At 40.2% G+C, this 25,535-nt stretch overlaps 1 protein-coding gene across 1 annotated transcript in view; it reads right to left on the reverse strand.

Annotated features, from left to right (window-relative positions):
- The window catches only part of LOC141112210 (mucin-2-like), a 245,720-nt gene that overhangs the window by 115,137 nt on the left and 105,048 nt on the right, over positions 1-25,535 (reverse strand). Inside the window, exons 28-31 of the mRNA XM_073604810.1 lie at positions 24,340-24,564; positions 21,061-21,105; positions 15,040-15,888; positions 4,305-4,772 (exon numbers count right to left, since the gene is read on the reverse strand). Of these exons, the coding sequence (XP_073460911.1) occupies positions 4,305-4,772; positions 15,040-15,888; positions 21,061-21,105; positions 24,340-24,564 (1,587 nt within the window). The remainder of the gene's footprint in view (positions 1-4,304; positions 4,773-15,039; positions 15,889-21,060; positions 21,106-24,339; positions 24,565-25,535) is intronic.

Consider the following 25,535-nt stretch of genomic DNA (forward strand, 5'->3'; position numbering starts at 1 on the left):
TGCTCCTCCACCGCTCCTCCACCCCTCCTCCACCCCTCCTCCACCGCTCCTCCACCCCTCCTCCACCCCTCCTCCACCGCTCCTCCACCGCTCCTCCACCCCTCCTCCACCGCTCCTCCACCGCTCCTCCACCCCTCCTCCACCCCTCCTCCACCGCTCCTCCACCCCTCCTCCACCGCTCCTCCAGCGCTCCTCCACCCCTCCTCCAGCGCTCCTCCACCGCTCCTCCACCCCTCCTCCACCGATCCTGCCTATTTAAATGAATGGGTAGCGCCGCCGAACTGCCGGCAAAGCGCCGCTGCAGCCCGCACTTTGCGGGTAATTTTAAACCTTTCTCAGCCGCTAGCGGGGGTTAAAAGTGCCATGCTAGTGGCCGAAAATCTCTGCAAAAACGACGGTAAATCAGCGCTAAAAGTAGCGGCGCAACGCCGCTGATGCCTCATACTGTATGAATGGTGTAGGTGGAAGAGGGCGAGTCACTGCTGATCCTTTTACTTGGAGTATGTTAATGTGAAATTGAAATATCTGTAAACAAGATATTTCTTTATTTCAAAGAAGGTAACCTGAATAAAAATATGAAAATGATCACAGATGTCCATATGCTGGCTTGAGTAAAACAAGTGACATATAACCCCCCTCCCCCTCCCAAAAATAAAATAAAATAAACTATAACTGGCTATGAACCAGCAGTGCTCATAGCGTCTGCCAATTGTTTGGTAAAATAATAGAATTTTTTTCCCCCCTAGAATGTGACAAAAATAAGTCTCATCTCATGGGAGGGTAATAAAAAAATAGAATGATTGGGACAGACAATGATCAATGTGTACATAGCACCAAATTCAACTACTTACCACAAGAGACATTTAAGTCTTGGTTAGATATCAAATGAAAAAATAAGCTTTGCCTACCCTGAACATGGGGGGGGGGATTTACTAAAACTGGAGAGTGCAAAATCTGGTGCAGCTCTGCATAGAAACCAATCAGCTTCCAGTTTTCACTGTAAAAGCTTAACCACTTCAGCCCCGGAAGAATTTACCCCCTTCCTGACCAGTGCGATTCGGCACTGCGTCGCTTTAACTGACAATTGCGTGGTTGTGCAACGTGGCTCCCAAACAAAATTGACGTCCTTTTTTTCCCCACAAATAGAGCTTTCTTTTGGTGGTATTTGATCACCTCTGAGGTTTTTATTTGTTGCGCTATAAACAAAAAAATAGTGACAATTTTGAAAAAAACACATTATTTTTTTACTTTTTGCTACAATAAATATCCCCAAAAAATAATAAAAAAAAAAAACACTTTTTTTCCTCAGTTTAGGCCGATACGTATTCTTCTACATATTTTTGGTAAAAAAAAATCGCAATAAGCGTTTATTGATTGGTTTGTGCAAAAGTTATAGCGTTTACAAAATAGGGGATAGTTTTATGGTATTTTTATTAATAATTTCTTTTTTTTACTAGTGATGGCGGTGATCAGCAATTTTTATTGTGACTGCGACATTATGGCGGAGACATCGGCAATTTTTTGACACATTTTTGGGACTATTGTCATTTATACAGCAATCAGTGCCATAAAAATGCACTGATTCCTGTGTAAATGACACTGGCAGTGAAGGTGTTAACCACTAGGGGGCGGGGAGGGGTTAAGTCAGTCCTGGGGAATGTTTCTAACTGTAGGGGGATGGGCTAGCTGTGACATGTCACTGATCTCTGCTCCTGATGACAGGGAGCAGAGATCAGTGTCACTGTCACTAGGCAGAACGGGGAGATGCTGTTTACATCAGCATCTCCTCATTCGTCCTCTCCGTGAGGCGATCGCGGGTATCTCCACGGCGATCGAGTCCGCAGGACCCGCGACCCGACTCATGGAGCTCGCGGCGCGCACGCAATGGCACGGCGGGAAATTCAATGGGACTTGCCTGTACGCCCATTTGCCCAGCCGTGCCATTCTGCCGATACAGATCGGCGTGCGCCTGTCGGGAAGTGGTTAAAGAGGAAGTAAACTCAGAAGAAATATTCCCAGTAATCATATGACCACTATGTATAGAGTTTATAAACTGACCAGGATAAGAATTAGCATTCTAGGATCTTTCCTGCTGCTTCTGCAGCTTGGTATCTTTTTTATCTTTTCCTGCCTAAGCCAGCGCCATGTTTGCAATTCCCTTCTGATTCCAGCCTCATCTGTACTTCCGCCCTTTTCTCTCTGAACAAGCCAGAATCTCGGGCATGCTCAGTAATGTTTAACCAAGCCTCATTTTAGTATACCGTTACCATGGCAGTGGCCTGGCAAACCAATAAAAGCACACATGCAAATTTCCTCCTAGTGAAAGAATGAATGTCCTTGTTCACACCCCCTGTGATGTAGCTGGTCATATGGGGAGTTTCAAGAACACTGAGATCTGGTGGGATTGTGATGTCGTGGAGCTCTACTCTCAGAACAACGGCACATAGATGAATAGACTGACATCTTGCTGAGTGTGCCGTAAATGAGGGACAAAATGCGATTGCGCGAGTGACGTCACTACAACGTATATCGCCGATATCTCCCAAACAGAGCAGTTTGTGACATTTTTAAAGCCACCTACAAGTAAGTGATTGCAAATTGCTTTACATGAGGTAAAGTTGGTCAGGGGGGTTTACAACCACTTTAAAGTGGTTGTTATCCTCTGACATGTAATCTGAACAAAGTATATCCCTCTATAGTGCGTACTTGTCTCAATCCAGGACACAAAGTGTCATTTCTGTCTGTTTTATCGTTGCTCTGTTATCAGCATGAATCACTTCAGACAAGTTTTTCTGACACCAAAAAAAAGTTTGACAACCTCAGCTGTGTTCCTGTGAGCTGTGTAGAGGGGGGTGTATCTGTTTCTTCCAATCAGCTTTCAGAACTCTCCTCACTGAGCTCTGAAGAGTGTAATTTCAGCTCTCCGCCCACTTTTTTCTGAACTCTCAGACAACTTAAACCGCTTCAGCCCCGGAAGATTTTACCCCCTTCCTGACCAGAGCACTTTTTGCGATTCGGCACTGCGCCGCTTTAACTGACAATTGCGCAGCCGTGCGACATGGCTCCCAAACAAAATTGACGTCCTTTTTTCCCACAAATAGAGCTTTCTTTTGGTGGTATTTGATCACCTCTGTGATTTTTATTTTTTGCGCTATAAACAAAATAAGAGCGACAATTTTGAAAAAAACACATTCTTTTTCACATTTTGCTATAATAAATATCCCCCAAAAATATATAAAAAAAAAAATTTTTTCCTCAGTTTAGGCTGAATATATTCTTCTACATATTTTTGGTAAAAAAAAAACGCAATAAGCGTTTATTGATTGGTTTGCGCAAAAGTTATAGCGTTTACAAAATAGGGGATAGTTTTATGGCATTTTTATTAATGCCACGAAGCTCCAGGCCGGCACGCGTGCGCGATTGCACAGTGGCAAATTCAAAGGGACGTACCTGTGTGCCCATTTGCCCAGCCTTGCCATTCTGCCGACATAGATGGGTGTGCGCCGGTCGGGAAGTGGTTAAAAATTCAGCACTTTGAATGGATGTAGAGAAAAGAAGACTGCAGATAGTCATGTACAACTTATGTAGGAGGATTTGTTACATTTCTGTGTATCACCTGAGGCCAGTCACTTCACTAAGTATAAAGAAGTTTTTATGAATAACTGAACAAGCTAAAGTTAGAAGCTGATTGACCACCATGTACAGCTGCACCAGATTCCCCGATAGGAAATGACAATAATATGAAGATCTTTGAAATGTGCTTAAAAAAAGAAAAGTATATTGAATACAAAGCAATTTGATAACTGTTTTTTCTTCTTTTATCTTGAAACGAAAGATTCTAAAAAGGTGACTGTGCTCCTGCATTCAGAGCAACCTTTATTAAAGCAGAGTTCAAAGTTTAATAGCACTTTATTATTGTTTTTGTGCTAAGCTAGGAACAAGTCTTTTTCATGGTCTACTTCAAGAAATGCCATAAGCGATATTTTATTTAAAGCGATAAGAAGCACCATTTGTACTGTGACCTGCAGGACATTTCAAGAAGGAACCAAGGAGTACATCATCTCCAGCATCCCCGCACTGCTCCTTACTACTATGGAGTGCATATGATGTAACTTACAGATACACACCCTTATTGCATATCTATTGCAAGAGAAAGATTAAAGTAACTGGAAGAGTTTAGTAAACACGCACCAAACTAACTCCCTGCTACACACAGTTACAAAAATACATTGTAAAGACAAACTTTTTAATGGCTTTTCATTTTCTCAACACTTCTATTAACAAATAGCAAACACTGAACTTACTTGTAGATGAAGTCAGAGTTGACGTCTGGGTCACTGTGGTGGTTGATGGCGTAGTTGTAAGTGTTGTTGTAGTAAATGGAGTTGTAGGTGTTGTTACTTCTGAAGTAGTTGTCGGTTCTGTGCTAGTTGTAGTCGCAGTCACTGTGGTGGTTGATGGCGTAGTTGTAAGTGTTGTTGTAGTAACTGGACAACAGTAGACTTGAATTTCAAAGTCTAAACATGGAAAAACAGGATGGTTTTTGTAACACACAAGCCCATAGGAGACATCACAGGTCACGTTCTGCCCCAGATCTTCCAGTGCTGTATTCGGTCTTGCCTTTGCTCTGCAGGAAATGTCTTGTGGTTGATCACAAACTTCAAATCCAGCATCCCTGATGTTCTTATAGGTCTCAAAATCCCCCCCATCTGTATTATCATTAGGATAACTCACATCAAACCACTGTGACCACGAGCAGACAGAGGGAGTTGCTGAAACACAAATCATGATTCCATTATTACAAAGGAGTCTTTACATAACTGAATTTTGGAAATAATGCCATTCTTCCATAAATTGATCCGGAAAATATACGGCTGACCAGAAGGATTTTTACCAAACTGAAAGGTGTTGCTGACTTTGTCTAAGACGCCATACACATAGACTGGCATATTATCTATTATCTCAGTAAATACACTTTTTGGCCAAAATGACTTATATTGTATGTATTACATTACTATGGCATTGTGATGATGGTCGTTATTATAAAGACATCCTTTATAGTAAAATCAACATTGTTTAAACAGAACAGACAGTGTTCCAGGTTTTATTGCCAAATCTCAGTTGAACAAACTGAAGTTAGAAGCTGATTGATTACTATGCACAGCTGCACCAGATTCAGTAAATCCAGTTAAGTGCTCCAGTTTTAGTAAATCCCCATCCATTGCTGTGTATGTGTCTTCTACACCTCATGAGCATAGTTACATAGAGTTACATAGTTAGTAAGGTTGAATAAAGACACCAGTCCATCCAGTTCAACCTGAGTGAGTGTGGGTTAGTATCTACAATTATCCCTATCCCTGTACATTGTGTCTCATTAAGATGCTCATCTATTATATTATTATTTATTTAAGGTACCCATATAGCGCCGTCAATTCTCGCAGTGCTCCACACATACATCGCACACTCACATTGGTCCCTACCCTAAAGGAGCCCACAACCCAAGGTCCCCAACTCACATTCATATACTAGGGCTAATTTTGGACAGAAGCCAATTAACTTACCAGCATGTCTTTGGAGTGAGCATTACATAACTATTGACATTCCGCAAAGACATTTCTAATACACGCTGATGCTTGGAGCTGTGTATCTAATAACTACCATTAACTCAATATCAGAGCTATGGGGAAAATACTGCCATAGCATTCCGTGTGGCCTCAAAGCCACATGACTTTTTCATTATGTATTTCAAGAAATGCCATGGCCAGCCATTATATGAACATACTTAACCGCTTCAGCCCCGGAAGATTTTACCCCCTTCCTGACCAGGACACTTTTTACAATTTGGCACTTGGTCACGATACGGCACTGCGTCGCTTTAACTGACGATTGCGCGGTCGTGTGATGTTGCACCCAAACAAAATTTATGTCCTTTTTTTCCCACAAATAGAGCTTTCTTTTGGTGGTATTTGATCACCTCTGCCGTTTTAAATTTTCGCGCTATAAACAAAAAAAAAGGGATAATTTTGAAAAAAAACAAACATTTTTTTTTACTTTTTGCTATAATAAATATTCCCAAAAATGTTTTTAAAAAACAAATTTCTTCATCAGTTTAGGCCAATATATATTCTTCTACATATTGTTCTGTACAAAAATGCACAACACACCACCAGTGCATAAACGTTGAAAATGCAAGTGCTCTCCTCCACCTCAATATCCTAGTCGCTCACCTCACGTTTTGACCCCTGTTTCACCAGAAGGTCAGAAAAAGTAGGTTCCCTCTCAGTGATATAAATGAATCAGCTGGCCATGGATTAGGTTGGTACCAGCCAGTACAGATTCCCTCAATTGGGTCATATGTACGTAGGAACAGAAAAGGCAAAATCTAGTGCTCTCTGTATACCAAAACGGTTTATTTCCTCATAAAAACATTAAAACGTTATTGTCCTGTGCCATCGGGGACCCGGAGAAAGAATCGGCCGCCGCCGGATGACGACCATAGAGATTTCCAGTCATCTCTATGACCGCCGGAGGCCCAGGCGCAACGTTATGATGTCAAGTCTGGGCCGCAGTTGTAAACAAAGCCGCGATCGGGGCTGGTAAGCATGAGATTGTGGATTTTTTTTTTTTCGATCTCATGCTTTCCAGCAGGGAGGAGAGATGTGGGGTCTTATTGATCCCGCATCTCTTCATAAAGAGGACCTGTCACGAAACATTGCTATTACAAGGGATGTTTACATTCCTTGTAATAGAAATAAAAGTGATAAAAAAAATGTAAAAGAAACTGTAAAAAGATATAAAAGAAAGTAAAAAAAATTAAAAAAATTTTTAAATGCCCCTGACCCCGGTAGCTTGCGCTCAGAAGCGAACGCACAAGTAAGTCCCTCCCACATATGTAAACGCGGTTCAAACCACACATGTGAGGTATTGCAACGTGCGTTAGAGTGTGAGCAACAATTCTAGCACTAGACCTCCTCTATTACTCTAAACTGGTAACTTGTAAAAAATAAGCGTCGCCTATGGAGATTTTTATGTACCCAAGTTTGGCCCCGTTCCATGAGTGTGCTCAATTTTAAAGCATGACATGTTGAGTATCTATTTACTGGGCGCAACATCATCTTTCACATTATACAAAAAAAATTGGGCTAACTTTACTGTTTTGTTAGTTTCTAGTTCATGAAACTGTTTTAAAAAAAAACAAATGCGTTTGAAAAATTGTTGCGCAAATACGGTGCGAGCAACAACCGCCATTTTATTTCCTAGGGTGTCTGCTAAAAAAAAACATAGATAATGTTTGGGGGTTCTGAGTAATTTTCTAGCAAAAAAATGATGATTTTTTTCATGTAGGAGAGGAGTTCCAGAATAGGCCCGGTATGGAAGTCGTTAAGATAAAAAAACTTTTGTGTGTAGCAGCCTCCTCAGCACCCCCCTAATTACTTACCTGAGCTCCATCTCTCTCCAGCGATGTCCACAAATGTCTAAGCCACCTGGGACACTCCTCCTGATTGGCTGAGACACCGCAGCGGCGCCATTGGATCCTGTGACTGTCAATCAAAGTCAATCAGCCAATCAGGGGAGAGAGGGGGTGGGGCCGGGTAGGGGCTCCATGTCTGAATGGGCACACAGAGCTGTGACTCAGCTCCAGTGCCCCCATAGGAAGCTGCTGACTCTGGGGGCACTCGATAGGAGGGAGGGGCCAGGAGCAGCAAAGGGGGACCCGAGAAGAGGAGGATCTGGACTGCTCTGTGCAGAACCAACTGCACAGAGGAGGTAAGTATAACATGTTTGGTTTTTTTTTTAAACTAGACTTTATAATCACTTGAAAATCATGTTTACATCCTTGACAACTTGCTGCTCCTGTGCAGTAAATTTATTGTGGAAAGGTGGCACATGCAGGCTCAGTCAGGTATATATTCCTGACTGAGCCTGCTCCTGTGTAATATCCCTCGTAGTTTCCACTGTATCCAGTAACCTGGTATCAATGTGATTGCTATGATTGATCATAACATTCACATGATAACAATGTAAACAAGCTGTCATGAATGGATTTCCATTCATGAACAGCTTGCTTACTGTTGTGATCTGTGATTGGCCCACAGAAATCACATGGTGCCTGGCTACCTGTACCATGTAACTAGCTTAGCCAATCACAGATCATAATCAAAAGCAAGCTGTTCATGGATGGATAGGAAACCCATTTATGACAGCTATTGCCTATACAGTGATCCCTAATCAATCTCCCCAGAGTAATACAGTGTCACTGTGGTGACACTGAGCTACTCTGATGACAGGATGTTAAAAAAAAAAACAAAAAAAACATTTATTTCATTTATTTTTTTTCATACTGTCATCAGTCAGTATTCCTGATAACCCCCACACCAGTCATATCATTACATGTACTGCACTGGTGACAGGATGTAAAAAAGAAATAACTGTGAAAAATTTTTTTTTTTCATTTTCCCCATAAATGTCACCAAAAAAATGACAACTTAAAAAGAATAGGGGGGGGGGGGGGGTGGCTCAGGTGCCCATGTGAGTAGACGGATGCTCTGCAGGTTCGTGATTGAAAGCCCGACACGTGTCTAAGCTAAGGCAGACTTGCTGGCTATGACTGCTGCAGAGCCGTTTTCTATTGTGAAAAGTCTGCCTCTCCTTGCTGGTCCAGAGCTCTGGCACGTGCATTCAAGCTGACACTGATATAAGTGCTGTGCAGTGTTACCATAGTAAGTGTATTGTATTGTCGCCCCTTGCTTTTCATCTAAAGTTGTGCAGCAATGACAAAAAAAAGGAAGGGGGAAAAACAACTGGTCGGCTGTCACAACATGGAGCAGTGTCATCCTCACAGAAACGGGAAAAGCAGAAAGAGGCAGCAGCTAAACTGAGCAAGTTTGCCTTGTACTGCCAGCACTCCTAGTAAGAGAAATCACCACTGAAGTCCGTTCAATCTGGTTCATCACTCTCTCCAGCATCCCAGCAGCCGCAAAATCCATCAGAAATGGTTTCGCTCCAGACCAGTATGATAGACTTGCCACCCACAGCGTCCTCCTCTGCTACTAACTCAGTGAGCACAGGAAAGCAGTCCTTAGTAAGTTTGGGTGGCTCACCTGATGTTGTAGAGACTGACACCCCTGAGCTGACATTAAAAGAAATCTTGACAGCGGTACACACATATGGAGCGTCTTTATCACAACTAACTGTTGAAGTGAGAGGCATGAAGGAAGAGATCTTGCATATCTGTTAGGATATGCATAAATTGAGAGAGAGGGCCACAGTACTGGAGGAAATAGTAAGTACCCTGGAGGAAAGAGTAAGTACCCTGGAGGACAACTTGGCCCCTCTAAAAGAGGACACTCGAGATACTTTGGCTAAAACCTCTGATACCGTGGCATGCATATGGAGAACCATCTGAGATGGAATAATCTCCGAAAACTGGGCATGCCGGAAAAGGCGAAGGGTAAAAACACTCTAGAGTTCATTGAATCCTGTTTTTTCTCTGTATTGGGCAGAGAAAAGTTTTCCCCATTTTTTACAGTAGAGCGGGCTCATAGAGTGCCATTCCGTGCCCCAACAACAGGAGTCCCCCCCAAAAGCATTATTTCCTAAACTACTAAACTATTGCATTTTAACGATAGAGACACTATTCTACAGTTGGCAAGACAGAGAACTGATCTAGAAATACAGTTGGTTAAATTATCAATCTTCACTGACTTTTAGGTGGAGATACATCGCAGACGGGCTAAATATGTAGAAATCAAATGGCGTTTAAGAGTCCTTAATTTGTCCTATGCGATGCTATATCCGGCAAAATTACGGGTGTTGGTGGATGGAATTACTAATTTCTTTGAATCCCCAGCTGCAGCAGCCGGCTGGATTGTTTCTGAATGACAGCATGTTTAAACTGCATTTGACTCTGCAGTAGGGCTATTTAACTTATTTGCACAGGTTTGCGGAGGGTTGATGAGAAAATTAGTATTCTAGAGAGTTGTAGCCTATATGTCTGGGCTCCATGTCAAATGGGCACAATCCGCCATTACTCCTCCCTCAACTAATTTGTGGGGGGATGAATGGCGTGGCTTGGTTTGTTCTTTGCTTGATTTTTTTTTTTTCGTGTTGTACGTGAAGAATGTATGTAGTGTCTTCAGTTTTTCTTATTCAATTAAAGTGTATTCTAGGCTAAGACTCCATTCTTGCTGTAAGGAAAGCCATATGGGCCTCGCTACGGAGCCCTATTATCCTTTGCAAATATTAAATTTTACAAGCTTTCTATATTCAGTAAACATATTATTTAGGGTTTATTTTTATTTTTTTCATATAAGAGCACATTATTATCCTGGAATGTTAGAGGCCATTAAAAGACTAATGCTAGTAAACACACTGCTATTTTCTACCTTAAAGCATTAAAACCCCTCTATTGTTTGTCTACAAGAAACCCATTTAACAATTAACATCTGTTGAAACAGGCTGGGTATTCTGTGCAATCTCATTCAGTACACTAATTATTCTGGGGGTGTGAGTATATTAATTACAACTGGGGCCCCCCTTAGGGTGATGCAATCAGTGGTCAATAAAACGTGGCAATTTTTTTTTTATTGTGTCACTGGGATTCACACATTTGCATACTGGCAAATGTCTATACTGTATACCACCACCTTTTAATATAGAGGTTTTGAAGTGTTTTCTTCAATTTAATATAAGCCACCCATTAGTCCCACTTATTGTAGTTAGAGATTTTAATATACTGGATCTAATGCTGGATGTATTAAAAAAAATGTCAGCCTCTGGGCCCTAGGGAACGAACGCCATTTGGCCACTATCTGTCTGAAGCTGGACTCACAGATCTTTGGAGATGTTGCCATCCCCTGGTGCCTCAACATTCCTGTTTCTCACGTACACATTCATCTATGTCATGTATTGATTTGGTTCTAGGAAATTATTCAGTATATTCGTTGTCACCTGAGGTCAACTACCTTGCTAGGGGGTTGTTGGATCATTCACCGATGCTGTTGACCATGAGCCTAGGGCAGATAGGGCATCAGGCATTTTGGAAATTAAATCTTTTTTGGCTTTCCCCTTTTTAAACATGTTGACCAAATATCATCACAATTGGGGGACTTTTCTTTATTGATAACAGACACTAGGCCTCTTCTTTAATAGTATGGGATACATTAAAGGCATATTCAAGGGGCTTATGTTTAAAGGAAGTACCAACTATTAAAACTAACACCAGGAAATGGGAAACAAGAGCTAGGCAATGGCAATTTGAGGAGACCGAGCAGGCATATGTGGCAAATCCAAACAGGGAAACAGAAGGGGAATCGCTTGATGCCCAGCAGTTTTACTGCTCCGAAGCTACATGTAGTGTGGAAAAAATTGTTTTTTTACATCTCAAACTTTTTTTAGGAGGGTGAAAAATTAAATTGTATTTTGTACCAAAATTCCCTTTACTAATTGAAGCCTGGATAAGATCCAAAGATATTAACAAATCGCACTATTTGGGAGTCTCGCAGACAAAGATGATTCTAAGGCGGGCTGTTGGGGCTTGATATAACAACTTAACCCAAATAATACATTTTCAAGCCCCAACAGCCCGCCTTAGAATCAACAACACTTTGTCTGCCCCATGTGGACTAAGGAGAGGCAACAGGTAGGGATGCCCACTGCCCCCCCATTATTTGCTTTGGCATTGGAGCTGATGGTTGCAGCTATGTGGAGTGACTCCCAAATAGTGGGATTTTGGAGTGAGGCTAAGGAGAACTTGGCATTGTATGCAGATGATGCACTATTATTTTTTGGTTCACATCTTTAGAAGGCCTGATGGTTCTTATTAATATCTTTGGATCTTATCCAGGCTTTAATTAAAATTGGAATAAGTCTGTCCTCCTGCCAGTTGACCCTGGGGGGAAACCTTGGTGTCAATTGCTTCTCAGATAAACATTTGTATACCTGGGGATACCTTGTATACTTAATAAGTAAAGGGAATTTTGGGAAAAATGTGGAGAATCTCTCAGACATTTGGAGTCTTAAATGAATGGTGTATTTAAATAATTGAGAAAAAAAACACTTAGATGAGGGGTATACTGTATATAATATAATTTTGTGGGGAATGGGTTTCAAGATAGTGAATGGAGTCTGTGTATGCTGATAAATATATATGTATATTTTGTAGGCTATGAAATATTTAAAAAAAGGAAAACGGGAGTCAAAAGTTTGGGCAATGTGAATTGTGTGTATGTTTTGTGAAAATGGAAAAGAAAAGTTTAATAAAGATGATCTGATAAAAAAAAACAAAAAAAAAACTTGCCATGCCTCTTACTAAATACTTCACACTTTTTACTTAAAAAAAGGGGGTAATTTGGGGGGCTTTTAAGGGCCTCAATAAATTAGATAGCTGTCAGTACATCAGGATTGATCAATTTTCAAATATATATATACCATCGTTTGTAAATGCTATAACTTTCACACTAACCAATTAATGTACACTTATTGGGATTTTTTAACAAAGACATGTAGCAGAATACAGTACATTTTGGCCTAAATTTATAAAGAAATATGAAGTTTTTTATTTTGTACTGGACATGATTTATAACAAAAAAATATTGTTTTTCTTTCAAAAGTTTAGGCCTTTTTTTCGTTTGTATGATAAACAAAAGAAAAAAACTGAAAAAAAGTGGTGATCAAATACTGCCAAAAGAAATGTCTATTTGTGTGAAAAAAATTATCATTTTATGTGGGTACAGTATTGCATGACTGTGCAATTGTCAGTTAAAGTAAATGAGCTCCTAGTTAGATCCGATCTCATGTTCAGACCGAATATGATTCAAAAAGTGAATATGCTTCAAAATATGTTTTTCCAATAAACACACATGGGGGTTTAGTTGCTAGAGGCAAACTGAGTGTTCACTTTGCAAGCACAGTTGCACTCTGTAAGTTCAATTGCTTGCTCCAAAGCTTAGTAAATGAGATGAAGCTTCACTTTGCAATGAATATCCAATCACATGCAAGGAAATTTAAAAAAGCAGCATTTTTGATTGCACATGATTGGATGAGGGAAGTCAGCCGAGTAATACCATATTTACTAAGCACTGGGGCAACTGCACTTGCAAAGTTCACAATCTGTTTGCCTTTAGTAAACCAACCCCATGATGTCTCTGGTTTTCTGCATCCCTGTGCTGAAAAGACAGCAAACTCTATACTATGGGGTTTATTTACTAAAAACTGAAGAGTGCAAATTCTGTGCAACTCTGCATAGAATCCAATTAGCTTCCAGGTTTTATTGCCAAAGCTTAATTAAAATTCCAGGTATTTTCGTTATCGTTTTAACAAATGATAACGAAAGTGCAGAATCCGAAAAACGAAAGATCTGACATAAACAAATGCTTTATTTTCATTTTCGTTGCTAAAACAGTTCGATATAGATAGGAGATTCGACATGATGCTGACAATAACAATCTGTGTCCATCAAACCTGTGGTCGAATGTGCCTAACCTTAGCTCTATTAGTCCAAGATTATTCTACATAGAGAGAAAAGATTTGACGTAGAGAGAAAAGATTGGACATGGGGGAGAAAAGATCGCTGCTGGAATTGGGTGGGGGAAGTAAAGTAAAAACAATAATGATGATGAATGTTATTGGCTGATTGTAACCAAAGAGGAGGGGCAGTAAAATAGCTAGAACTAACGCACGTACAGGCAACTTACTTTCATTTACGATTATGGTGTCTGTTGAAAGTTCTAAGAAGATTCGACGGAGCAGCCAAACTATACGGCGTCGTACAGTTTAGCTGCTCCATCAAATCTTCTTTGAACATTCGACAGACACCATAAGCCTTCAATGACAGATTCGACCTTAATTAATTTGGATTTTCGGACGAATGCAAGTTTTTAACGAAAAACGAAATAAAGAAAAACGAATTTCAGGAGTAACTAAATAAATTTATTTTTTGGACGAAAACGAAATTCCGAAACAAAATATTTCAGTGTGCACATGTCTAAAGTGCACCAGCTTTAGTAAATCAACTCCTTTGTGTTGTTTCAGATGTCATGGTTGTCACTGTGGTGTTCGGTGGCATAGATGTAAGTGTTGTGCTATCACTTGTAGGTGTTGAATCAAAAGTTATAATTATTTAATTATGTGTGCCATTACAACATTATCTGTTATTGTACATGGTATATTTATACGCAACATATAGCACAAACAATCTGAGAAAGCATAACATTCTACATCATATGCAGCAAGTTTAATGCTTTATACAGAATAGCATTCAGAGCATCAGAGCTCTAAATCAATGACCGTTTAGCAAAACTTAACAGGTATATATATAAAGCAGTAAATCTAACATCCAACAAATATTCACTACAGGTGAATTTTCCTGGAGTATGTGTTTTCAGTGTCAGTAATTAATTCACCACCAGCGAATATTTGGTGAAAGTCACATTTACTCCTTTGTAAATATGCCCCTCTGCGTTCTTTCAAGCTAAATTGATAAGTAATGAACTACATTGGTGTGCTTTCCAAACTTTGTATTTGTAACATCTCTCAGTTGTGAGTACAAGGACTCCAGGATGTTTGTATACTGTGAGTAGGCTAATTTCAGCCCCGTTATGCCACACACTATATTTAGCACGGTATAGCCACTTATTATGACACGTTATGTTCTTTTCCTTCAAAGTATCATTCAGATTCAAATGTTGTGAAGAATGTGTGTTACTGGAGCTTTGTGGAGAATTGGCTTTTAGAACATAGCTTATTGTAACCCACCTGTTTAGCTGAAATGGACAATTGTAATGGATGAATTGCAAATAATAACATTCTATAACCATTATCATTCAGCTTAATTTAAGGAGACTCTGGGGTTGATTTACTTGCAGTGCACTTGTAGTGCAAAGTGGATTTTCCTTTACTAAATAAACCCCTCTGTAACCTTGCTCATGCAGGACAAAGGGGTTTATTTGCTAAAGTCAAATCCACTTTGCACTACAAGTGCACTGCAAGTAAATTTCCCTCTTTGTCTTTAATACTACTGAATATACAATGTTCACTCACCTGTAGTAATGATGGATGTTGTAACAGTAACTGGAGTTGTTTCAGTAGTGGTTGTTGGGGTAGTAGTCATAGTGGTGGTAGTAGGAGAGGTAGTATTGATGGATATTGTAGTGGTAACTGGAGTTGTTTCAGTAGTGGTTGTTGGGGTAGTAGTCATAGTGGTGGTAGTAGGAGAGGTAGTATTGATGGATATTGTAGTGGTAACTGTAGTTGTTTCAGTAGTGGTTGTTGGGGTAGTAGTCGTAGTGGTGGTAGTAGGAGAGGTAGTAGTGATGAGTGTTGTAGTGGTAACCGGAGTTGTTTCAGTAGTGGTTGTTGGGGTAGTAGTCGTAGTGGTGGTAGTAGGAGAGATAGTAGTGATGGGTGTTGTAGTGGTAACTGGAGTTGTTTCAGTAGTGGTTGTTGGGGTAGTAGTCGTAGTGGTGGTAGTAGGAGAGGTAGTAGTGATGGGTGTTGTAATGGTAACTGGAGTTGTTTCAGTAGTGGTTGTTGGGGTAGTAGTCGTAGTGGTGGTAGTAGGAGAGGTAGAAGTGAAACATTGATAGTCACAGCAGGTGACTCGGATCTCATAGTTGAAGCACTTCCGCCATAGGCTGTCACTTGGATCCTGCTCACTGTTCTTGCAGATAAGACCATTAGATACATTGCAGTGAACGTTTTGATGCAGATTCCCCAAACCGACATCAGGGGCATTAACTGCTCTGCATTCAATCTGCTCAGGTACACTGCATAGTTCATGTTGCTTTCTTATCTCTTCATATGTTTCATAATCACCACTGTCCAATCCATCGCTTGGCTTGTTGACATCAAACCACTGAGTCCACTGGCATACCTTATCAAAGACACAAGCTGCGCAGAACAAAAAATATACAGGTCATTTAAAGAACATACAGCATCTATTCAAAGCATGTATTTGGTTGTCACAAATTCTCCTAGAATTTCTCCAGGTCCTGACTTACACAGGATTACTGACTTTCTCCTGACTCCCGTGACAACACTGGTTGCCAGAGCAGCCAATCACCAAGCACTGATGCAGTCATGTGAGAGAAAATAAGGTGAGTGACCTACTCCCCTATGCCCAGAAGTACCATGTAAGGGTCATTCTCCAGGTAAATGGAGTGGCCAAGCAGTGAAGAAAGGGGGTATCAGCAGTTGGCAGCTTCAATTAAAGTGAACTTGTTGTGTTGTGCTTCAGCAGATGCATAATCTACAGTGCCAATAGAGATTCAGCTACATAACTACGAGGTGGGGATTCAGGGAAAGCCTGGCTTCAGGACTCAGGGGCTTGCAGTCTGCTGCTACTATACATCGAGGAGACATTTCAATCTGTTCTTACTATTTATAAAAAATAAGGTTGTCTGAATTTTATTATATTACAAAGTAAATACAGGCAAATGGTCTGATGTCCAAAATGTTCTCTAAATATCTGTACTTTTTTCCATGTTATAGGAGTATGCTAAATGATAGAAATGTTGCTTGAACTTACAGCCCCAATAGGTAAAGTTTCAGACAGCAGCTAATAAAAGCATATGTTTCAGTAAAATATTATTTATATGCATGTATTCAATGCAATGGGCTTGGAAGTGCAGTCGCTGTAGAGCCGAGGGGGACATGCAAGAAGAATAAAAAACAGCATCTTAGCTTGCACATGATTGGATGATAAAATCAGCAGAGCTTCCCCTCTTTTTAGATCTACCCCTCAGATCTAAAGCGACTGCACTTCCAAGTGCACTTGTAGTGCAAAGTGGATTTGCTTTTAGTAAATCAACCCCAATGCGCCTCTAAAGGCCTTACTTGTGCAGGAACTGGAACAAGACACTGCCGGGCATCACCATCTTGGATATATCATGGCCCCAGATGATGCAAAACTTATTCCAGTGCAAGAACAGAATAAATATAAGGTGCTTCTGAGTCATTTAGCAAGTGTCTGGACAGTTTTTGAATACCGGTATAATTTGGATCTAATGCCGCGTACACACGGTCGGACTTTTCGTCTACAAAAGTCCAACGGACGCTGACGGACTAAAGCTGGCTGGTAATCCGATCGTGTGTGGGCTTCTCCGGACTTTCAACGGACTTTTTTAGCCTAAAATCCGACGGACTTTAGATTTGAAGCATGCTTCAAATCTTTACGTCGTAAGTACGACGGACCCCGAAGTCCGCTCGTCTGTATGCTAGTCCGACGGACAAAAACCCATGCTAGGGCAGCTATTGGCTACCGGCTATGAACTTCCTTATTTTAGTCCGGTGTACGTCATCACGTACGAATCCGTCGGACTTTTGTGTGGTCGTGTGTAGGCAAGTCCGTTCGTTAGAAAGTCTGCTGCAAGTCCGCTGAAAGTCCGCCGGAAGTCTGTCGGACAGGCTGTCGGACTTTTGTAGACGAAAAGTCCGACCGTGTGTACGCGGCATAACTGCTGTGCCTTAGTTCTGTCATATGATTTCCATGAGGTTATTTTGCTGGGAGCTATTCCCAAAAGTACCACAGCTAAGGAAAAAAATAAATGCTAATGTTGCAGTATTGCTGCCAGGCATCAAAACAAGTCCTACAAACTAGTGACAGGGTCTCTTTTACAGAGCTAATTGTTCACTATGATCTGTATTATATAATAGCTTGTGAATTCCCTGTGTAACTGTCTGGAAAATGCCCAGCATTGTGTACACTTACTGAGTATGAGTTTTAGATGGCGTTTGGTTTTTAGGATGGGGGGGCAATATTTGTATTTGATTTTAGTGTATTAATGTTTTTATTTGAATTGTTTGTATAGAATAAATGGTTAGGTGAACAGTGACAAGCCCAATAACAGCAATTCATAATTAGCAGCTTACCAATTCTCAGTTGTGGTGGCTGCATTTGTTTTCTTTTTTAGGATTTTTTTAATCTCTATTTTCATCCTTGTGATCCTGCCAGTAATGCCGCGTACACACAAGCGGACTTTTCGACCGGACTGGTCCGACAGACTTTCCGACAGACTTTTGACGGACTTTCGAACGAACGGACTTGCCTACACACGATCACACCAAAGTCCAACGGAAATCGTACGTGATGACGCACACCGGACTAAAATAAGAAAGTTGATAGCCAATAGCTGCCCTAGCCTCGGTTTTCTTCCGTCGGACTAGCATACGGACAAACGGATTTTTCGACCGGACTCGAATCCGTTGGAAAGATTTGAAACATGTTTAAAATCCAAAGTCCGTCTGATTTTTGATTGAAAAGGTCCGTCGGAAGTCCGATGAAGCCCGCACACAGTCGGATTGTCCGACGGATTTGTTCCGGCGGACGAGTTCGGTCAAAAAGTCCACCCGTGTGTACAAGGCATAAGTCTGTTATTTTTCAACTTCCCTTGACAGACTAAGCTTTCCAGCAAAAGTGGCAGTAAGGCCCCATTCACACTAGCGCGTTTTTTGATGCATTTTGCATTTTGCAGAAATGCACGGGAATTTTTTAACATGGGTTCCTATGGAACATGTTCACATCAATGCTTTTTTGTATCTCAGCGTTTTTGGAAAGGGTCGGGGACTTTTTCTCATGCAAAATGCAGCGTTTTGCATGTAATGGTTTTCAATGGACAAGCATCAAAAACGCAAGTGCACCTTTTTTGCAGCGTTTTTGATGCGTTTTTGGTGCGTTTTTGGTGCGTTTTTGCCGTTTTTTTTTTTTTTTTTTTATTTTTTTTTTTTTTTGTAATTTTTTTGTAAGACTGTAAAAAAAAATGAAAAAAAAAAAAAAACAAAAAAACGCAAAACGCAAATCGCGGCAAAAACGCGGCAAAAACGCCGCTAAAACGCGGCAAAAACGCGGCTCAAAAACGCGGCAAGCATGAAAAAAAAACCTCCAAAAACGCTCAAAAGCAACATGCATAGGTGTGAATCGAGCCTTAGAGGGTTGAGTTTGAATATTCCAGGTGCATTTTGCGTTTATTAATACACGTTTTTGATCCATTGAAGTCTATGGAACCAAAAACCAGAAAAAAGTTGCTGACCCTTCAGTGGTGTCCAAACTATGGCCCTCCAGTTGTTAAGGAACTACAACTCCCATCATGCCTAGTCATGTCTGTGAATGTCAGAGTTTTACAATGCCTCATGGGAAGTGTAGTTCCGCAACAGCTGGAGGGCCGTAGTTTGGACACCCCTTCCATAAAGTGTACAGATGTGAACATGACCCGTTGGAAACCATGTTAAGTGAACTGTAGTGTGTTTCTGAAAAACTGAAAACGCACTAAAAAATGCATAGGTGTGAACCAGGCCTTACTGACAGTCACCAGCTCTCTGCTCAGGGAGCACTGAGAACCGAGCAATCAGCAGTGTTTGATCGCTCGGTTCTAAGTCTTAAAGCTAACAGGGGACCGATGCAGCATCCACCTAGGTAAGTATGAATCTGCGAAAAAAAACGATTCCCATACTTCTCTTTTAACTACTTAAAGACCGCCTACCGCACTGCGGCAGGGCGGCTCTTTTGCGCGAAATGACGTATTTGTACATCATTTTGTGCAATAGATAGCGGGGACACGCGCGCTGATTGGCCAGAGGGGGAGTCAGTCAGCAGGTCCAGCAGACCCGCCGATCGTTCCCCAGAACAAGGCAGGTCGCCGTTCTGACAGGAAAGAACACAGTGATCTTGTGTTCCTGCTATGCAGAAACACTGATCTCTGTGTTGCCCCAATCAGTCCACCCCCCCACACAGTTAACAGCAAGAACCTCCTAGGGACACACTTAACCCTTTGATCGCCCCTGGTGTTAACCCCTTCCCTGCCAGTGTCATTCGTACAAGAACAGTGCATATTTTTACCACTGATCACTGAAATAATGTCACTGGTTCCCAAAAATGTGTCAAAAGTGTCAGTTAGGTGTCTGATTTGTCCGCCGTAATGTCGCAGTCTCACTAAAAATCACCGCCATTACTAGTAAAAAATAAATAAATAAAAATACCAAACAAAATCCCATAGTTTTTAGACGCTATAACTTTTGCGCAAACCATTCAATATACGCCTATTGTGATTTTTTTACCAAAAATATGTAGCAGAATACACATTGGCCTAAATTGCAGAAGAAATTAGATTTTTTACATTTTTTTTATAAAAATTTGTTTTATATAAAAACCGCAGAGGTGATCAAATACAACCTAAAGAAAGCTCTATTTGTGGGAAAAAAATAACATCAATTTTATTTGTGTACAGCGTCGCAGGACCGCACAATTGTCAATTAAAGTAACGCAGTACCGTATCGCAAAAAATGGCCTGGTCATGAAGGGCGTAAAACCTTTCGGGGCTGAAGTGGTTAAATCATCCACCACATTTAGAGAATGGCAAGCTGCAACATATTAAATTTTTGTTTTGGGGTGTGATACCATTTTAAAATAATTATTAAAACTGCTTATGTTTTCTTACTTACTTCCTTGCTCCCTATTTAGCAGCATGCTAAATTTTAAATGAAACCATTCCATTTTCCTTACATACCTAAGTTCAGACTTAGTGACATTATCACTGGTGTCTGTGCTTCCCTATGCAAAGCAGGCAGATCCTGGCTAGTGAGATGAGATGATTGGGTCCTGTTTTAAAACATCACTGCATTTTGCCTCAGTACTTCTGTAAAGAGCCCCAGCCCTGATGCAAGCATTGGGTTGATTCTTGGGAGAAGTTATACAAATATTTAAAATGTCTTCATGAGTGTCTATCAGATGGGAGGGGTGGGCATTTCTAGAAAGCCAGCATTTGCATACAGACCCAACTAGCTAATGCTGAAGCCCCAGGACTGAAATTGAATGAATGAAAAGAGCAGGCAAGGGACAGCAAGGCTGGGAGGAATGAGCTGGGTGATGCCACTCGTCCCGCAGCCAGTAAATGAGATGCCTCAATCTATACTGCTTCAGCTTCGAATGCACCCTGCAATAATTTCACAGTGCAAAATCAACTAAGCATTATAAGTACAGAATAGGAGTTATACAACTGTGCAAGACTAAAGCTGGACTTCAGCTTTAATATTTTATCATGACAGGCTGTAGTAACAGTCATAACTTACTTGTTGAAGTTGGAGTTGACAACGTCCTTGTAGAGGCGATGGTGCCTGCAAATAAAGGCAAGAAATTACAATATTGTGAACTGGTTTCAGTATTAGTATGAATCACTAACAAAATATTTTTGACCAATAAGCAAAGAATTTTAAGTGCACATAAAATTCAATCTCTAATCGTGCAAGAAGTTATACAACCACTATCATAAATTTAAAAAAATGACAATAATCCTTTAAAGTGGCTGTAAACCAATTCATGAAATTTTAGCTGTGCACATATATCAGCATGAGAACGTCTGCCAAATTCTCCAAAACATGATAAAAGCAGATGTAGTTTTGTGTTGGGGAGGATGCTATAAATAGATTAGCAGAGCCCTGAACGATTCAACGAACAGTGCTGAAAGTCTCTACCTATGAGGAGAAGGGATGTGTGCCTTTCCTCCAATCAACTGTCTTTGCTATATGCCCAGGCTTCACTGCAGTGCTAACCAGGAAGAGAAAATTTCCTAACACAATCTGAACTTTCTAAAGAATATATAAAGCAGAAGACAACAGATATACATGTAAAACTTATGTAGGGAGATTTGTTTCATCCCTGTGTATCATTTGAGGCTGTTCACTTCACTGGGTATATGTGAGAATTTACATCCACTTTAAGTCACTCATCACCAGTTTCCAAAAATGTCATCTTACTGGGTATCCAACGTAGGACCTGATGGGATATACAGCACACTCTGGATGATCTACTAAAGGAGTTGAGGATCTTTACTCAACAAATTGTGTGAATATTCACTTCAGTTATCCAATCATGTGAAAAGCAAATTTCAGTTCACTTTGACTACCCAATCGTATGCAAATGAAACAAGAAAATATTGAGCAAAGATTCTGAGCTCCATTATCTACACAGTTCATTAAAGAAGCATGACACAAAAAGATTTTGCATTAAATGCTTATTAGTAAACACAGTAATCCAAATCACAAGATATGTTAACAACATGGTCTATTTATAACTGAAATTATATATAGTTTCACACAAAATTCACCCAAGACTCACACTTTTCTAATTGCATTCAACTAAAAAAACTGAAAAGAAAGTATGAATCCTGGGTAAAAGTTGTTTAAATTGTTTGTAAAAACATTCAAAATTAGGCTTCCAAATAGACAAAAATTGGAGACAAATGCATTTTTCACTTTTTCAACAGCTTAGAATAGTCTTTTTTTCTTCCAGGATATTAACAACCCTCATCCCCACCCAACTATAACTAACCACTGGTAAGGAAAAAAAACCCATATCCAAATACCTATTTTACTTACCTGAAGTCATGTGACGCTCCTTCTGTCTACTGTGTACTTCCAGGGGTCTTCTTCGGGTCTTCACATCACTGCCTGTGTGATGTGGACATCTCCTATTGGTAGAGGCAACACTTCCAGTGGCTGGGTGCTCTCTCATAGGCTCCAGGAGAACTCATAGGGATGGTGAGGGGACCAATGACCAAGAAGATAACAAATGCCTGGACTCTCCCCAGGGCAGAATATTACCTTGGCTCATAGAGGACACCGTGACTTTGATCTATTACACTGCAGGATGGCTTGGGAAGAGGTGCTTGGAATCAAGGCATAGGAGTAAGGTAACTATTGAACTATGACCTATGTAAATTTCATTTTTGGCTGGAGTTGGGCTTTAAGTGATCCTGTCATTACCCACAAGATGTTAGAGCAAAACTACCCTGCAAAAAAGTAGAGGAATACTCAATTTTCAGGTGGGCAGTGAGGGAAATCTTCCAGAGTGACCTAAGAACGGTGAAAGGAACCACAGCTAGGAGCAGGGGCCACACTATCTGACACATCCAGAAGTGATGGATAGCAGCAGCAACCATATTTAATGTAGATTTCCCTCACTGTCCACCAAAAGTTGATTCCTCTGCTTCTTTTATATTAATACTCTGTTTGTTCGTCTTTTAGATAAAGAAAGGGTCACTTTAGGCTTTCTAAATAACTTAATCCATCATTCTTTCTTTAAAAAAAGATGCATTTTACGTTAATAGCTGGAACCTGATGACTGCTTCTGTCAAAGCACCCGTTTTTTTTGCTAGGCTTAACAGTAGTTCAGCCACCCAACACTGGCTTGTTTGTAAAAAATGCCAAGTAGTAGCTATGTACAATCACTGTTTATAGGCAATGTATATTTCAAAATTTTTCTAAATAAATCTTTTTATGGAAAAAAAATGCCAAGTGATCCCTGCATCAAACAGGACCACTATCACAGTGACAGAATTAGCAGCCAGGGCGGTTTCCAGCCGCTAGTTAAGCAATGGGATCTTTAGGCTCTGTTCATGCCTATGCAATCCAGGAATGTGTATAATGTCCTGGTAGGCACTCTGTGATGCCATTCATTCCTAATAACACCCAAAATACACCAGTCAAAGTATGTTCGCTAAATCGAACTACAATACATTACAACTTATTCCCATACACTGTAGTGCGATATGATTTAATAAAAAAAAAGAAAAAAAAGAGCTCTTCTTTTGTGAGATTTGTTACATGTAGGGCATCCCATTGAAATGCATGGGCTGCCCTAAACGTGACGCACAAAACAAGCAAAAACACAGGTGCACTCTTGCACTTGCAAAGTTGTTAAAAGAGCCTTATTAGGGCATAGCTGAACCCCAAAACAAACATTTAATTTGTTGTAATTTAATAACCAATAGATGGTTTTCTTTTTTTATGATTTTCATAATTCCTGTCATTTATTGTGGTAGCCATAGCTGTCACCCAATCTGGAATTCAAACATGTCTTCCCCTCTCCACCATAAATATATAGATGTTGTGTAAATTACAGAAAAAAAACATTGTCTTTGCTTTCAATCTAGCTTACGGAAAGCGACAAGAACAATCAACGGGTATTTTCTGTATTTGCTGAAGGCATTTTTAGCCTATGGAAAGAAACTATTATCCGTGTGACCAGTCCACCATAGCCTCCTCTGTAAGCTGCTCCTGGCGGAGGTCAAACTTTAGCCTCCACCATGTACAATACAGGATTAATATCCCTGCATTGTATCTGATGAAGCTGAGGCTCTGCTCACAAATCAGAGCTTCAGAGAAAGGAGCATTTAAACCTTGCAGTGAAGGGTGGTCCCACTGCAAGGTTTTTTTTTTTTTTGTTCTTGCGCCTGCAATTAAGCTTTAATAAGTTACGCCATTGTCAAATTGAAATCCAAGCGGATGATCTACAAATATTTTTTTTTCTGTACAGGTTAATAAACATGCCCCCCTTGTCAGAATTATTACCTGTTGTGGTTGACATAGTTGTTGTAGTTGTTGTAGTAATGGTAGTGGAGGTAACGGATGTAGTAGAGGGTGTAGAAGATGGACAATTCACATAAACTATTTTCTCAATGCCATCCACACATTTTTTTTCAAAGCAATGTCTAGATGCCAGTTCTCCAGATCCCAGTTCTCCAGATCCCAGTTCTCCAAATCCCAGTTCTCCAGATCCCAGTTCTCCAGACCAATCTACTCAATAAAACAGACAGAAAATTATATATTTCCAAATAAATAAACAAATGTATCATTCATTTCATTTTATAGGGTAACTTTTCTGAAATTATCTTTTCACCAATACCACCAATATTTGAATCTGCAGTAAAATATGTTAATGCCAAAAACAGTTCATTACCACGTGCAGCGTCTTAGAGGGTCCTTGATACAACTCTCAGGACTGTCAGGCTACTGTAAAGTAGCTGTGACGCAGGACCATACCTATTTTTGTTTGTTTGACCTCAGGCTGTGCCCCTGCTGAAGATATTTTCAATCACTTCCTGTCCTAACTGGAAGTGAAAGGAAATCTCCCCAATGGGGACACAGACTGTAACAAAACATATTTTTCTGTGAAATAGATAAAGTTTGAAAATTCTGTCAGGTTAATATTATAAAAAAAAAACTCACAGTTTGGCTGGAGTTAGTCAATAAGGGTCTAACAGAAATATGCCTTTTTTTAATCTTCCTTGTACAGTATGTATGATTTTTTTTAATTTTAGTTAAAATGTATCTAAACTCCAAAACAAAAATTACACATTACAGCAGAATGCAGGTTATCAGATCTTAGATGTGAAGGCTGCATTGGATTTTTTATTTTTTTTTTTCCTTTAATTTCACCTGGTGATTCTGCCATTAGCAAACTTCCTGTTCTAGGGTGACAACACTCACTTCATTGTATCTATGAAGAAGCAGCATTGTCACTATAGGTTGCTTTCCTGATTTGGACTCCTCCTCTCCTGGTTTCTATAGCATAGGGTCTGTAGTCCACAGAGGACTGATAACATTTTTGAGATTCTAGTTAAGTGCATAGGAAATAAAGAACACTGGATTATTGACAGGGTGAATGGGTATTTCTCTGAATTTGCAATAAAAAAAATCTTTGACTGAGAAAAAAAAAATGAATACAGCCATCATATCTAGAAAAATAGCAAAAAATCTGCAAAATA

This window comes from Aquarana catesbeiana, linkage group LG11 (genome assembly GCF_042186555.1).
Source record: "Aquarana catesbeiana isolate 2022-GZ linkage group LG11, ASM4218655v1, whole genome shotgun sequence".
Taxonomy (NCBI): domain Eukaryota; kingdom Metazoa; phylum Chordata; class Amphibia; order Anura; family Ranidae; genus Aquarana; species Aquarana catesbeiana.